Raw genomic sequence first — 16,493 nt, 5'->3', positions numbered from 1 at the left:
AGTACTTTCTTTTTTTTTAACTATCAGATTAGAAGATAGAAGAGCATGGGTAAAATTAGATATATATTGAAGACGCAAGAAAACTAAGAAAGAAATAACAAAAATAAATTTAATCATAAGTTAAAACTTTGCTGATATTTGTTATTGAATTGTCTCACCAAACATTCCATCTGTGTTTTTTTTTTTTTTTTTTTTTTGGGTAAAATCACATTCAATCTTTATACAACAAAAGTATGTAACAAAAAAAATTAATACAAAAGAAAAATATTGAATAATTTTTTTTCCTTCTAACCTTCATATTGATTTTTTTTTTTTAATATAACACATAATAATTGCATATGCGTTACAATTATTGTTAACAAAGTTGGGCAGACACAGTGATCTCTTTGTTTTCATCATTGAAAGTTGAAACTAGTACTAATACTAATACCAAAATTAACCAAAACTATATAGAACGAGTGCAGATTACATATATAGTTCAAGGGTTCAAGGATTCAAGCAGCTGCTTCAGCAGCAGAAGTGACCTTCTTCATGACATAAACAGGATCCCCAACATTAAGGACATTGCCATTCCTTTTTGCATAACAATCTCTCCAATTCCAAACCATGTTCTGACCAAAGTATGTCTGCACAATGCAGTTCGATTGTCATTTTAACATCCCTCGCCTTCGGCAAAAAGATTATTCGTTCCAGAGAAATGATATTTGTACTCTTTTTTTCCTGGGATGTCGAATTGACTTGTTTGTCTCTACCGTTGGCTTGGTGTCCAAGAAAGGATAATCTCAAATAACATAACTCTTCATTGAAAGCTTTATATTACTGAATGGCTTACCTTGTTTTGGTCTTTTCCCTTTGGTCTCAAGACTTTGCCAGACCTAATTTTCATAAGTGTTTGGTTTGGTTCTGGTTCAGAAATTGCGGTCGCTTGATTGATTGAAGGTACCTAACCATCACAAACATAACCAGTCAGCATTCATGTTAAATAGACAACCACAATCCATGCAAGAAAGTTTTTTCTTCCTTTTTCTTCTTTTTAATCGAAATTAGTAACATACTTGGAAAGTTTAAATGTAGGTATTGATGTGTCCCCATATGTTTTCCAATAATTACAGATCATCATAGCTGAGTAGATCAATATCAATAAAACAAAGGGTAAATTACACTGATGTCCCCTAAGGTTAGGGTTGGTGTAAAATTATATAATAACCTCCAGTGATATTTAAGTTATATGACACTCGATACCTCTGGATTTTATAAAATGTGACACTAGCCTTCCTTAGAAATACGACACTGACATCGAAGGTCAATATAAGCATGGCAAATCATTGGTCTCCGTGTTTAATATCATCTAACCTAGGGATAGAAAACCCATGTGCTGATATGAATGATCAATTGTAGTTAGCAAAAAGGTTTGTATGTTGAGGTTTCATAAGTCATGATTGGTATAGAGTGGTGTAGATCATGAAAACAACCAGTTACCATACATGTCAAGACAAAATTGTTAGCACAAAGTTACAAGTTTTTTTTAGCATATTGGCCTAATATGTATGATACATAAAGGAAAGAGCAAACAGAGCTTTTCACCTTACAACGAGAGCACAGCTTCACACCAAGAAACGAGAAACTGCTTATCTTGATCTCTGTCCACAAGTCCTCGGAAAATGGTTCACAACCCTCAACAAGGATACTATACCACAAACCACCCGAATCTTGGTTATGACTTATGTGATTAATCGTCCATTTAATCCGGCAACAACTCTTATGAAACAAAGATAATCGTATCATTAAATAAATAAATAAATAGTAAATAGAAAAATTGATACTTGGGTCTAAACCGATTAATAGGCACAGGATCCTCGAGATGCTGGTTAACTGCATCCAATGATTCCTGAAAGTCACAATTAACAAGTACACTGATTAAAGATTCAGCAGATTAGTGAATTCAGACTTCATTGTTAACTCCCACAAACCTGAGATGCAAGTAAGAATGGAAAACAATCAGAAAACATGATCTGATGACCCTTAGCATAATCAGGATCCACTGGTCTAACTTGTGAATCTGTATTTGGAAAATTTAAAAGAGGGACATAATTTAGCTTGGAATATAACACTGGAATCTTTGGAAAATCATTTTTGTCAACGTGAACAATGTTTTGAATTGCATTAAGGAATTCATTGATGACTGTTGTACATTATATTACATAATATTAAATATATTTATCATAACAAAAAATAACAATAAGATGCATAAAACAAAATTTATGTGAAGAGCTTCACTCCTATTTCAAACATAACACAACCTCATCAGCCCCAAAAATCTTTGAGAAACAATTTTGTTCCTTCTACAGAGTTATGATATAACAGGAATTTTGTCTTGCCATGCTTAAAAGTTATGAGATTTAATTTGACATGTACTCGTGTTTGTGAACCAATTCATTTATTTGCAAAGCAGCTTTAAAATGTAATAATCATTTACAATTCAGTATATGTCTAACATAACAAAATCTACAAACATTCATGTTCTCGTAATATCATTATTTGAGGTTGCATAAATTCAGAGTTACCATTATTGAACCGGACTAGTCGACTCAGTTTCCCTAAATAATCTGAGAACCACTGAGATGCTTCGGCTCCCTCGTCCCAGGCAGATCCATTCCATTCCCATACAGAGACACCATCTGCTACTTCATGTGGTTTACTCAAACAAATATTGAGAGGTTGCATTCCAGGTGCTTTCAACACTGTAATATCAAGTATATTCATTGACCAAAGCCATAATAATCACCAAGAATACGCAAACCGAAAGCTCAGCAACATTTCAATTTCTGCTACTTCTTTTCTTTTTTAAAATCAAAGAGAAATGAAGTTTTAACACCAAATTCAGAACAAAATTCAGAAACTGAAATGACAAATCAACTCCACTTGATATCAATTTAAGAGGAAAAAAATTAATCAAGCAAATAGCCAAATACATAGTGAGTACTTTAGACAACTCTAATGCCCCTTGTGTTATACAACTCTAAATCCTTCTAGTGGTTTCTAACAAAAAGTTTGCAGAAACGTTTGAAGCCTCTTGTCTCTAGAATCAATTTTGGGAGAAGCAAAAACTTTTTACTTTATTTTCAAAATCACTCTTAGAAGAACTATCAAACATAAAACCACTTTGATTCAAAATCAATTCTATCAGAACTAATTCTACCTGAATCAATTTTCCACTATCAAAATTCAAGAACTATAAAACCTAGGAATTATTAATATTATGGATTAAGGAAAATGTACAAGCAATGTTACCCATAAAGGAATCTTTCTTAAGATCAAAACCTTCATCAAATGCCTCAGTTGGAAGTTCAACCTCAACCAAAGCAAGCTTTGGCTCAACTCTTTGTGTGTATGCCCTACCTTTGGAATTCACCACCAACCAATTCCGATCCCATTTAAATCCTGTCATAATAAAGTTTCGATTTTTTTCAAAAAGGATAACATAAATTAGTACTAATACGTTATATGTATATCTTAGTGGGTGTGAATCGTACCAGTAGGAGTGAGTGGAGCCTTGGAAACAGAAATCCCACGGCATGATTTGATAGGGTATATGAAAATGGAAGAAATTTTCGCTGTTGGTTCTGATTGTGATGGTGATGATGATTCTTGTTCTTCAAGGCCCTTTGATGTTCTTGTGAACCTTGACCATAGGTCCATAGCTGATAAATTCAACACGAGTGTGCAAATGAATCAAGATACTGACACTCAAGAGTGATTTATTTATTTAAAGGAGACGTGATTTGATTGTAATCTGAGCAGAGTCAAATGAAAGCTGATAGATTAATGTGGATTTGCGAATATCCACATTGCAACACGTTTCAAGAATTTTAAATATGAAAATGGTGAATTCTCTCGGACTAATTTTAAAGGTCTTGAACTCAAATGTGAACTTCAATTTAATTTTTAAAGTTTTAATTATTTTTTTTTAGTTTTTAAATTTTATAAATGGAATTTATATTAATCTTTTAGTCGATAAAAAAAGGCCGACATAAATAACTAAATATCATGCTAGAATTTAATAAAATGATATTATTTTAATTTTTGTGCTTAAATAATCTAAAAACAATGTCGAATCACTTGTTTTAGGAGGAAAATTTTTAATAAATATCACTTATGATATTAATTTTTTTAAACTATTTGAGTACCAAAATAAAAACGACGTCATTTTGCAGGTTCAACATAGCATCCGACCGTTTACGTCAGTGTTCTATTAACATTTGTGTATTAAAAATTATCCCAAGAATTAACATGAGTCACGTTCATAAGGTTTGAGGACTAAATAAAGCTAATTAAAATTTCAGGAATTAAATAAGATTTGCGTGCAAGTTGAAAAATCAAATTGAGTATTATCTCATTTTTTAATAAAAGTGAGATACTCAAATATTATAATTTTTTAGTATTTTTTAAAATTGTAAAAAGTAATAAATCAAAGACGAATGTCAAAATATCATTCCAAATTAACCCGTTACTTAAATGAAATAGACTCACAGAAAAATGTGTAGTCCTCATATATATCATTTATGCAGAAGATTGTCATAAATAGAGTAGATATCCTTAGTATATTGAACCGAATAAGATTGATGATAGCAGTGGTGATTCATAGGTATTTATTGTTCACTGTATTAAAATTAATGTATTTACATTTTTTAGTTAATATTATGAATTAATGTATTTGAATTTTCATGTTAATGTTATGAATTAATGTATTTGAGCTTACCTTATAACTTCATGAATTAATGTAACTGAAAATTTTCGTTAAGTTCATAACTAAATATGACTAAACACAAATTTTTAATAAAAAAAAGTACTTTTATTATTAATACAAGAATTTAATATAATAAATTTATACAAAAATTATTCAACGCCTGCTTACTTTTTTTTGGCCATTCATTTTATCTCCTCATTCATCAACTTACTAAATTTCGACAGAATAGACATACCAACACCTGCTTCTTCTTCTGTCGCACCTGATTCACCTGTCTCTTCCAAAGCATACGCACTAAGATCGTACTCGTCAACATCCTTCTCTTATGCCACGTTCAAATCAAGACCATTTGGCTTATCTGGTAGTACATTGACACGAGTTCTGTCGATTAAGAAGTGTGAAGGGATGCTACCACTCCTTCGAGAATAAATCGACATATGATCCAAGGTGTGGTCAAAAGTAGTATGCCTTTGATGAGAGGCACTATCAACTAATGCCCGATGTGGTTGAAACAATTCATGTTGTGGCTCGTGGTAGCTGTGCTATGATGGTTCTGGTTGTTGTGATGGCTGTGGTTGGTAATAAAAAAAATAGCTGAAACACTACATAATATTATGATGGTTCTAGTTGTTGTTGTTGTTGGTAGGGTGGATATTGCTGGTGATAAGGAAACAGTTGAAAGACTGGATAAAGCTGTAATTGTTGCTGAGGTGGGTGTTGTGGTTATTGCAGAGGTGGGTGTTGTGGTTGTTGCTGAGGTGGTTGCTGAAGAACTCCCTCCGACAATCTCAGCCATATCCCGAAGGCATCCAAGTACCAAGTTCAGTAATCAACAGAAGGTCTAAAGTCAGCGATTGAAAGGAGATGCTGTTCTCGCACCGACTGTTGCGGTGGTTGTGCCAAACTTCTATCCATCCCGCATGTAATCCGCTTCAGTCATGGATTTGCACTCCGCAAAGAGTGATGCAATGGTCATCCACTCTAATATCTTTTGCAGGCTCAGGGGCGGGTTGTGCATATCCAAACTAGCGCATTAATCAGTTCGCAGGGTGTCATTCCACACACTCAAATGACAACAATGGTGCCACTGTGTCACACACTTCAAGGTGTCCATGTAGCTCGTCGGGTATGATCAGTCCTTCGTATAACCTCCATACAAACTGCAACATATTGTTAGAAAATTAGAAAATTACAATCGTAATTAACATTAACAATCAGAGTGCACAAACACTGACCTCTGCCATGTCGTCTATTTCCTGCCTAAAAAACATTGTGTTCTCCGATGTCCATGCTTTGGATCGTGGGTAATGACTCCACCTGCAACACATAATGGTAAAAAACAAATAAAATATACACCATTAATAAAATACAGATAAAATATAAATTGTTACCTCCGAGCAATTAGTATTTCAGCTAGTGCAAGCTGCTGTCTCGAAATGGGCGCAAGGCAATGTATTCGCTCCCACGCCCAAACAAACAAAAGATTAAGAGGGTCATCCATCTCCTTACCATCATACCACGATGCGAGGCACAATGCCCTATAAAGATGTGCGAGACTTGCTATCCCCCAGCTGTAACTGTAAATTCGCTAAAAATCGTGAAGCAGTGGCAGTTACTTCGCTTGGGCATAGGTCGTCGACTTATTCGCAAAGAGGGTGGTACCAAGCAAACAGAACATGTGGCATCTAACGTATCTCTGAACAAGCTCCAAAGTTTTTAAAGGCTCTCTGTCTCTGATATAATGAACCCATGAGAGCTTTATATAATATTTGGAGGAACTATTCACACTGGGTTCGCTGCCAAAAATTTCCACGCTATGGTTGATTAAAAAGTCATGACTACTGTTTGTCCATCCGATCACAACCTTTCCATTAATCAGTAGGCCATATATATGTATCACGTCTTCCAGTGTAATGGTAATAATCTCACCCACTAGCAATACCAAGGTGTGAGTTTTCGGCCTCCACCTTTCGACAAAAGCAGCTAGTAATAAGGCATGTCCTCTTATCACCCCCAATTCTCGAGACGTGATAAATCTCGTTGTTCATAGGGCGTCATCTACCATCAGATTTCACATCTCTAGTGGATCAAGTTTACGGGTCGAAAGGTTCTTGTTAGCCTGATACAACCAAAATATATTTATTAATTACACAAATATTAGAATTAAATACATTTTAAAAATATTAAAATTAAGTATATTTTAATTTTAATAATTACAAATTAAAATAAAATAATATTATTTTTGAAAAATAATAATATTATAAAAGAAAAACTAATAAAAATTTATTTATTAATATTTACACTATTTATTAATTTCAAGCATTACAAATTAAAATAAAAAATAAAATTATTTTTGAAAAATAATAATATTATAACAAAAAACTAATAAAAATGTATTTATTAATATTTATATTATTTATTATTTTCAATAATTAAAATTAAAATAAAGCATTATTATAACCGAAAAATAATAATGTTATAAAGAAAATAAAAAAAATTATTTATTAATTTTAATAATTAAAATTAAAATAAAATAATAATATAACCGAAAAATAATAATATTATACCAGAATATTCGAAAAAAATTATTTATTAATATTTACAGTATTTATTAATTTTAATAATTACAAATTAAAATAAAATAATATTATAAAAAAATAATTTACAAAAAATAATATTAACCAAGAAATAAAAAATAATTTACAAACTAAAATAATATTGCTAAAATAATATGAACCACATAAATAGCAACAAACTAAGCGAAAATAATAAACATATTGCTCGAGGACTCCTACGTGTCACATGTTTGCTGTCTTCACATCGCCGATCCCATGCAAGGTTTACCTTACCCAATACGTGATCGTCCGGACTAGGGGTGTCTATAGGCCGGGTGAAACCGGGTTTGATGTGACTCAGACCCGATCCGAAATATATACCGAGCCTATTTGTTAGACCCGAATTCGACCCTAAACTCGATGAAACCTACACACTTTCGGACCACGATTATACCAGGTAAAACCGGGTGAAAATATATAAATTTCCAAGACTCCAACCATTATTTGACATGGTAAAATTCACTTAGAAAAATATAATAAGAATCAACCATTCTCTAAAATTAAAGTAAAATCACAATCAATACTAATATTGTCTAATAACACCAAATATTTAAATCAATACAAATAACACAATATTATGCATTAGTGTAGTTAGTCTTATGCATTTTAAACATAAAACATTAACTTATAGTCTTATAATGACTAATAACACAAAATATTAAGGTTTACAATACTTAAATTTCACATAAGAATAGTCATCATCCATCACTAATAACACAAAATATTAATTGTCTATGATGACCGGGTCACTGGGCCGAGTTCGGATAACCCGACCCGAAATAATGACTGAGTCTATTTTTGAGACCCTTATCCGGCCCTAAATGCAGTGAAATCACACCAAATTAGCCCCTAAAATGTTTGGGGGCCGAGTCGGGTCTTCGGACTGAGTCAGGCCATGCACACCCCTAGTCCGGACAGGGTAGTAGTCAACCAAAACAAGCTAAGCATTCTCCACCAAGAATTGGTGACTACGTTCTACCCTCGCCGATTGAAAGGTGAAATGTATGCGTTTCAAGCACCCATCGTTCTACCAAAGCACTCAGCAGTGCAGAATATCCTCTTATTTTGCCTACTCGCAAAACGTGGTAAAACCCAGTTAATACTAGTGCCGCTGTAACTCTCATTAAAATTTTCTAGCGAATTAAATTTTTTGGACAATAAATTTCTAATCACCTGTAAAAAAATTATTAATATTAATTAATAACTATAATTAGTATTAATAAAAATATTAATAATTAACAACAACAACAACAACAACAACAACAACAACAATAACATTATTATTATTATTATTATTATTATTATTATTATTATTATTATTATTATTATTATTATTATTATTATTATTATAACAAAATATTAACTGTAAGTACTGTAAACCCCGCTAAAATCAGTAAATAGTTAGTCAATTTATTGAATTTTAATTAAGAAAATTAAAAATATAAATCTAATATCAAAATAGGATAGAGCTCTTCAAAACGAGAATTTTGACACCAATTTCAAAAAATTTAGCCCAAAATTAGACCAAATAGACCGAACCGATTAAATCGGGTCCAAACTGAGCCCGTGGGTCCAACCGGACCCATAACTTAAAAGGGGCAGAAGCATCTCCTTCCCCATTCAGCAACAAAAACGCTGAACAGCTTTGGGGAAGAGGAGAGCTTCCCAAACCCTCATCAATCCTTCCATCTACCATAACTTTCCCATTTGAGCTCCGATCGCCGCACCGTTCGCGGCCACGCGTTTAATGCGTTGAGCTCTACGTTTTTATCGGATCAATTTTACGGGTAAGTCTCAATTCCATCTCAGATTCTCTACCCCCTTTCTATTTGTGAAATTGAGCCCTTGTAGTGAGATTTTGCCAATTTGGTGTTCTAGGTTCGATTTAGCTTGCAGAGCTTATCAGAATTGAGGTCCTCTGTGCGTGGGTAAGGTAAGAAGACCGAAACCCTATCTAAATATCTGAATTAGTGCATTAGATATTGAATTGGGTATATGTATATGTTGTATATTTGTATTAGGTGGTGTGTTGTAATTGGAACTTGGCATTGTGGACATTTGGAGGCTTGGTGGAGGATTGGTGCTAAGGCCTTGGTGGTTTTTTTGAGTTGCGGGGACTGTGTGTATAGCTTGAGTGGCTGCCTTGGGCCAAATGCGGTAATCGGCCAAGGTATGGTTTAGGTTTCACGCATTAAATATGTAAGGCTCTGTGAAAATTTAGGCTACAGAACTATAGGATAAGTTGAAATGGTTAAATGTGTTAAATGATTAGTTTTGTGATGTTGATGGTTAAATTGATGTTGGACTTGTGTTGAGTAATTGACAATGTGGCCCCTGCTTCCTGCAAAACTGGATTTTTGTGTTTTAAACCAGATTTTCACTTCTAAACCTCCATTTTCATCCTTTTAGACATAAGGTATAGTACTAAGTCCAGTAGCTAGTTGAAGCTAGGAAAATAAGGTAACTTGGGAATGAAGAAAGGGGAAAACATGAGGAGTTATAAGAAAAGGAGGTGGATATTAAATGAAGTTATGATGCCATGGCTATGATGAATGATTATATAATGATTATGAATATTAAACGACTTATGAATTAATGATATCTGAGATATGAGTTTTCTTGGGTGACAGAACCGTGGCTTGCCACCATGTGTTCTATGTTGAAACTCGATACTCTATTGACCCTACGTCGTAAGGGTGACCGGGCACGTATAAATTCCCGGGAATGGATATCCCCCATTGAGTGATATATGAATGAATGATTGTATGAATGATGAATGAATGAGAAATCTATGTATAGACTCATGGGATACGCGACGAGGGACCCTCTAAGGTTTTCGGACTTGTCGGGTTGGCTGGATAACCGACAGATGAGCCTCATCAGCCATAGGACATGCATACATCATGTGCATTTGTTTGTTTTATCTGCTATGCATTACCTGGAATTGCCTAACTGAATATATATCATGCTACCTGTTATATTTGCTACTTGCACTATCTGTTTCCTACTTGTGCATGAAATTATTTGGCTGCTTGTCTCTGCTGAATCATGGGTGATGGAGGAATGGAGGAAGGATGGATTGGATTAGGTGTTAATGTTAGGTTAAAAGTAAGTAAGTTTAGGATACTTAGGTCACCTACCCCTTTTATGGCTTCTGCTTAGAGTTTAAGTTTTATAACTGTATGTTGGAGTTCTAGGATTGCCTCTGGCATTCCCAGGACCTTATATATTACATGTGTGGCACCTTTACCATGCTGAGAACCTTCGGTTCTCACCCCATACTGTGTTGTTATTTTCAGATACCGGTCGAGAGGCTCCTCGCTAGGCGTTTGGATTCCTGAAGCGGAATAGTCCCTGGGTTATTTTGAGATTTTAGTTTGTATATATATGTATATATGTGCTTAGCTTGCTCTCCAAGAAATTTGTTTATTTTGTTCCTCGTAGAGGTTGACGGAGAGTTAGGGTCTTATTTCTATATTTTGAGTACTTTGGGATACCTGTATATGTATGTATATATTCTTCGGCCAGCCTTGGCTTCGCAGGCTAAGTTAGGAGCTAGTTATGCTGTATTCTTGACTCTCTATTCACTCTTTCGCTTACTCATATCCATAACCTTTAGGTTTCTTAGCACACAAGTAATTTTGTTTCCTGAGCGTTGCGTTTTTTATTTTGCGATTTTGTTTTACCCATTTTTCAAGGCTCCTAGTATATTATATCTTTCCACTATTATATGTAAATATTTTCTGATTAGAGGTCCGTAACACCATACTACCTCTATTCTACGACTTAAGCGTAAAACTCTGTGTAGTAGGGTGTTACAAGTACCATTTTCTAATTATTAATAATAATAGTTAATAATATTTTAAAAAAATAATAATAAGAAAATAATAATAATAATATATTATTATTACTATACTCTTCCGAGTAATAATACATTCTTAAAATATTATTATTAATATATTAATAATAATAAATTATTATTGTTATAATAATCAGTATTATAAAAAATTAATAATATACTGCTAATAATAATAATTAATCATATATAACAACAGCAACAACAATAATAATAATAATAACAATAGTTAATTTACACTTGTGGTACATAGTCGGTCCCAAGTCCGGATAAAGGAGGAGGGTTGTGTTAGGTCTTCGACAACCAACATAAAAACATCGTCAAATCTCCATGACATGAATCAAAAATATTATTGTGCTAAAGCTAGGTCATTGCCCGGAAGCAACGCGTTGTATGGCTCGAGTACGGTGTCAAATGAGCAAGAGCCGCTGCATCGGTGTCCGGATGTAGTGTTAAATGAGCAAGGGTTCCTGCATCTTCATGAACGGACGAGGGTAAATAAGCTAGTTCACAAAGTAAAAGGTAAAGGTTGGAGCGACAGAAGGTTGAGATTTGGGAAATGGAACATATGCACTCTAACAGGAAAGTCCATGGAGGTGGTGGACACCATGACAAGGAGGAAGATTAACATTATGTGCCTACAAGAAACAAAATGGGTTGGTGCGAAGGCCAGGGAGTTGGATACTTCTGGTTTTAAACTTTGGTATACAGAAAAGGTGAAGAATAATAATGGGGTTGGTATTATTGTGGATAAGCAGTGGAAGAAGGACGTAGTGGATGTTAAGAGGGTGGGAGATCGGATCATCTCTATCAAACTTGTGGTGGAGGAAGGTGCTTTTCATGTGATTAGCGCCTATGTACCGCAAGTGGGTTCAGACGAACAATACAAGATAAAGTTTTGGGAGGATCTAGAGAGTTTGGTCTAAGACATACCTTCGTCAGATAAGATTTTCTTAGGAGGAGATTTAAATGGCCATGTTGGAAGAGAAGTGACTGGGTATGGAAGTATTCATGGAGGCCATGGTTTCGGGGTGATCAATGTCGAGGGTAAAACTATTTTAGACTTTTTCTCAATCTTTGACCTTCTCATCGCAAATACATGTTTTAAAAAGAGAGACGAACATCTTATAACCTATAAGAGTGGCATGACATGCTCTCAAATTGACTTCTTCTTGTTGAGGAGAGTCGACCGAAAATTTTGCATTAATTGTAAAATTATCCCGGGAGAGAGTTTGACAACACAACATAGGGTGCTCGTCATGGATTTTTGCGTTGAGCAAAATTTGAGGAAAAGACATCATACGAAGAACCCAAGGACGAGGTGGTGGTGGATGAAAGGTGAGGAACAAAGAAGCTTCCTAAGACGGGTAGGAGAAGAGACAAAGTGGAATGGAAATGGAAGCGCGGAAGAGATGTGGAGGGAGATGGCAGGAGTTATTAGAAGAACAGTAAAAGAAAGCTTTGGTAAATCTAAAGGAATAGGACCAAGAGACAAGAAATCCTAGTGGTGGAATGCGAGTGTACAAGAAAAGATAAAGATAAAAAGGAAGTGCTTTAAAGAGTGGTCTTTATGCCTCAATGCAGATAATTGGGAAAAATATAAGGCGGCTAAGAAAGAGACAAAAGTGGCTGTAAGTGAAGCAAGAACAAGAACATATGAGGGTCTCTACCAGTCTTTGGGCATGAAAGAAGGAGAAAAATGTATATATAGAATTGCAAAGAGCCATGAAAGAAGAACGAGAGATTTGGATCAGGTTAAGTGCATAAAGGATAAGGATAGAGAGGTGTTGGCTCAAGAGGAGAAGATTAATGAAAGATGGAAGAGCTACTTCTACGAGTTATTTAATGAAGGACAGAAGACTCTTCCGAGCCTTGGTCGGTGATGGTTTCAGTGGCTAAGAGAAGGGGGGTTGAATCTTAGCCCCTTTTTTGCTTGCTTACACTTGCTGAACTTAGATGAGACTTTTCTGTTTTTATCTCGTCCCTAGCCACGAGACTTTTTCGTTTTGTCTCGTCACTTGGCACGAGACATTTTGATTTTTAGCTCCTGTGCAGCAGAAACAGAAATGGAGTAGAGAAGGGAGAAAAATACACCAAGATATATCCTGGTTCAGCTTCTAAGTGCAGTGCAGCCTACATCCAGTCTCCATCATAAACATGATGGAATTTCACTATAATCTTCCAGATTACAAACTGTAAAGTGCTAACCCAACTTACAAGGGGATTCCCACAGAATCATGAAACACAACATAGATGAACAAAGGAACTCTAAGGACATCTATGGCTTTTTCTTTTAATTTTGCACTCTCTGCCTTTTTCCGCTCTATGGATTTTTCATACAAACCTCACTGTTTGCCTTTTTTCATGAGACTCAAGACATGACAAAATTAAACAGAAAAATACAAAACAGAATACATTGAAGGAGAAGAAAATCTATAAGCTTAGGTAGCTATGAGAATCCTGTGACTTGCACTCTCACTGCTTACTTCTAACTCCTTACTCCAAACAGTGGCTGTTCTCCCTTTTTATAGAGGGAAGAAGCCTCCACACTTGAAGCCAAAAACCCAAGCCAACTTCTTCTTCCTTCAAGAAACCGGTTCGGCCACACAGAGAGGGAAGAGATAACCATGCAATAACCAACATGCAATTACCTCTACTCCTTCCTTGGTCATCACTCTTCATCAATCCGAGCTCTCCATCCTTGGCTTGCTCTCCAAGATGGATTTCTGGCCCTTGATGCTTCATGATGATGATGGCTTCATCTTCTCCAATCTCTGCCTCTTCCATCACTTCGCCACTCTAGCTACTTCCTGTGGTGGTTGAGCAGAATCAAAGACAAGCCATCTTCTCCAAGATCTTCTCCTTGCTAGCCGAGATCTTCTTCTTCCTTTTTGAGCATGAAGAGCTCAAGATTACCTCACCAAATCTAACCACATTTGGTGAATATCTTAGCCACAGCATTCTTTTATTTTGATATATTTTCTTGCCATCATTGTGATGGTCTTTAGGCTTGCTTTCCCTTCCTTTCAGTAGCTCATTTTTGCTTTCATGGCATCCATTATTTTCTGGTTAAAGACCGAAAGAGAGAAAGAGATGAGAGAGAAGAAACAATCTTGGAAGAAAAGCAATTTAATAAGATAAACAAAATTAATTGAGAAAAAGGTTGCTTTTACTTTCCTTTAGGTGGAGTAGCGTGAATCATAATGATTCCCATCAAATCAAAGTCAAGTTCTCTCTCATGTTCCCAATGCTAGTAAATTAAATTTGGAATCCTTCCAAGGAGTGAAATAGAATCCGTTGGAAGCACTGAGGCTTTGTTTTCTTTGCTTCATGGATTCGGATAAAGTATGAGGAACTCTCATCTCAAGTAAAATTGGGCTTAGTTGCAATAATCATTTAATCTGTCCCAATTAGTAACATTTGCTTTCCTGATGTATATTTTTCGGATCATGCATTGAGCAAATAGAAAAGCATTCATTTGGGCTTGTAGCAATAATAACTCAATCTGGCCCAAGTAATAACACATTGTTTCAGCTACAATAATTCAACATCAGAACTGAAATTTTTATAAGCATATTGGGCATGCACCAGATTTTCATTTTTTCGGCCCAGACAGATCCTGCATTGCAAAATTAATTTAATCATTCAATATCCATAATTTTTGCAACTAATTTTATTAATAATGTTTGATCATCACTTAATTAGAAATAGAGTTTTCCAAACTCATCAATCTCCCCCTTGATGACAAACATTATTAAAATTGAAATGGAAAGAAATTTAAAGATTGAGTAAAGAATACTTCCTTTGAATTTGAATTTCTCCCCCTTTCAAATTGTCACATGGCTCTCCCTCAATATATGCCATTTTTATCAAGGGAAGCACTAACCTGTAACAATTTAATCAAGCTTCAAGTAACAATGTTATTCAACATGTTTATTTTAAAATGTTGAATGCTTGATTTATGAGCAGAGTGTGATGATAATCAAAACTCACTTGTTATCATAAATTGATTTTCTGCTCAAACATATCATAATCAATCAAAAGCTGTTTTTGGCATAAAGACTTGCTGTTCAAGAATAATTTTCAATGAATCAGAGCAATCCTGATGGAAAAAGGTGTTTTAATTTTTCAAAAATATAGCAATTTTCAACATTAAGAACTAAAGGAACTGCCAAAAATAAATCCAACATAAATCAATTTAGGAGGGTAAATGTATTATAAGCACAGTAAGCATATTTTACCAAGATAATTCAGAATCTTCAAAATAAACTGCATATCAACAGCCAAAACATTCATACAATCAAATGCATTGCTAAACATACATCATAACCAAATGCCAAAAGCATTTCCAGCAGCAGTAAATTCAGTGAAACAGAAGCAATATTAACATGCATCAACATGCATCTTTTAACAAGGGTGATCATGAATTTTCAACTGAAAATTTCATCCCCTGTTTCAAATCCTCCCCTGTTTCAGTTTCAATTTTATTATTCCTCCCCCTTTTGTCATCAAGGGGCACCTGCACAAAATATTTTTAATACAACAAAATATCCATAATAAAGTAACAAGAGTGTATCAAAGTATCATAGAGCAGTGAGTATCAAGTCATGCCTCTACAAAAAACAGATTGAGCCTAATGGAGCCAATATCAAATAAAAGTAAAGAAACAGTCATTAATCATCAGAAAGATTGAACTCTAAACCGGAATCATCCTCATTATCCCATGTCCCCATCTCCTCATCAAAGCTTTTAATCATGAAGCCAACCCTTTCGTGATATTTCTTCCAAGCCCTTTCCTGTTCATATTCCAATTTCCGGGCAGCCTTGTGAGATTTAAGCATCAACTTGGACATGTTGCGAAACTCATTGAGAACCTCCCTGATTGAGGCAGTCACATTGGAGGGTTCAGGGCGACACTCAAGATCGCTGAGTGATGGTTCGGAGGGAATGGAGCGCTTGCCTTTCTTACCCGAAACTCCTCCTCCTTTAATCATTGAAACCTTGTTCTCAACAGATTCGTTAGACAAATCAACCTTAAAATACTCAAAAATACATGTGAGGAACATTCCATAAGGAAGATTAGCTTTTTTAATGCTTTTAACTGCTTCCCACATATGACGTATCATAATATAAGCAAATGAAATTGGAGAAGAAGTAATAAGAGCAAAGAGAATAATAGAATCAGAAACTGTTACTCTATGGTGAGAACCACTTTGTGGAGTGAGAATGTGAGTGATGATACGGTGCAATAGAGAGTTCTCAGGACCGAGTGCTC

At 34.8% G+C, this 16,493-nt stretch overlaps 1 protein-coding gene across 2 annotated transcripts; it reads right to left on the bottom strand.

Moving 5' to 3' along the window:
* Positions 1–265: 265 nt before the first annotated feature.
* On the bottom strand, positions 266–3,877 carry LOC107639099 (uncharacterized). Of its 2 annotated transcripts, none has more exons than XM_016342517.2 (8): positions 3,534–3,877; positions 3,292–3,441; positions 2,565–2,741; positions 1,971–2,059; positions 1,824–1,888; positions 1,585–1,687; positions 833–943; positions 266–626 (listed from the first exon to the last, which is right to left on the bottom strand). In XM_016342517.2, exons 1-8 carry the CDS (start codon positions 3,697–3,699, stop codon positions 495–497), a joined length of 993 nt encoding a protein of 330 aa, XP_016198003.1. In that variant the 5' UTR covers positions 3,700–3,877; the 3' UTR covers positions 266–494. The 2 variants fall into 2 exon arrangements, with proteins under 2 accessions (XP_016198003.1, XP_088340041.1); XM_088483915.1 differs by having other exon boundaries at positions 3,322–3,441; positions 3,534–3,841.
* Between the last annotated feature and the right edge of the window lie 12,616 nt (positions 3,878–16,493).

This window comes from Arachis ipaensis, chromosome B4, assembly GCF_059453495.1.
Source record: "Arachis ipaensis isolate K30076 ecotype BB chromosome B4, ASM5945349v1, whole genome shotgun sequence".
In the NCBI taxonomy this organism is placed as follows: Eukaryota; Viridiplantae; Streptophyta; class Magnoliopsida; order Fabales; family Fabaceae; genus Arachis; species Arachis ipaensis.
This window is presented reverse-complemented; position numbering and strand designations above follow the sequence as displayed.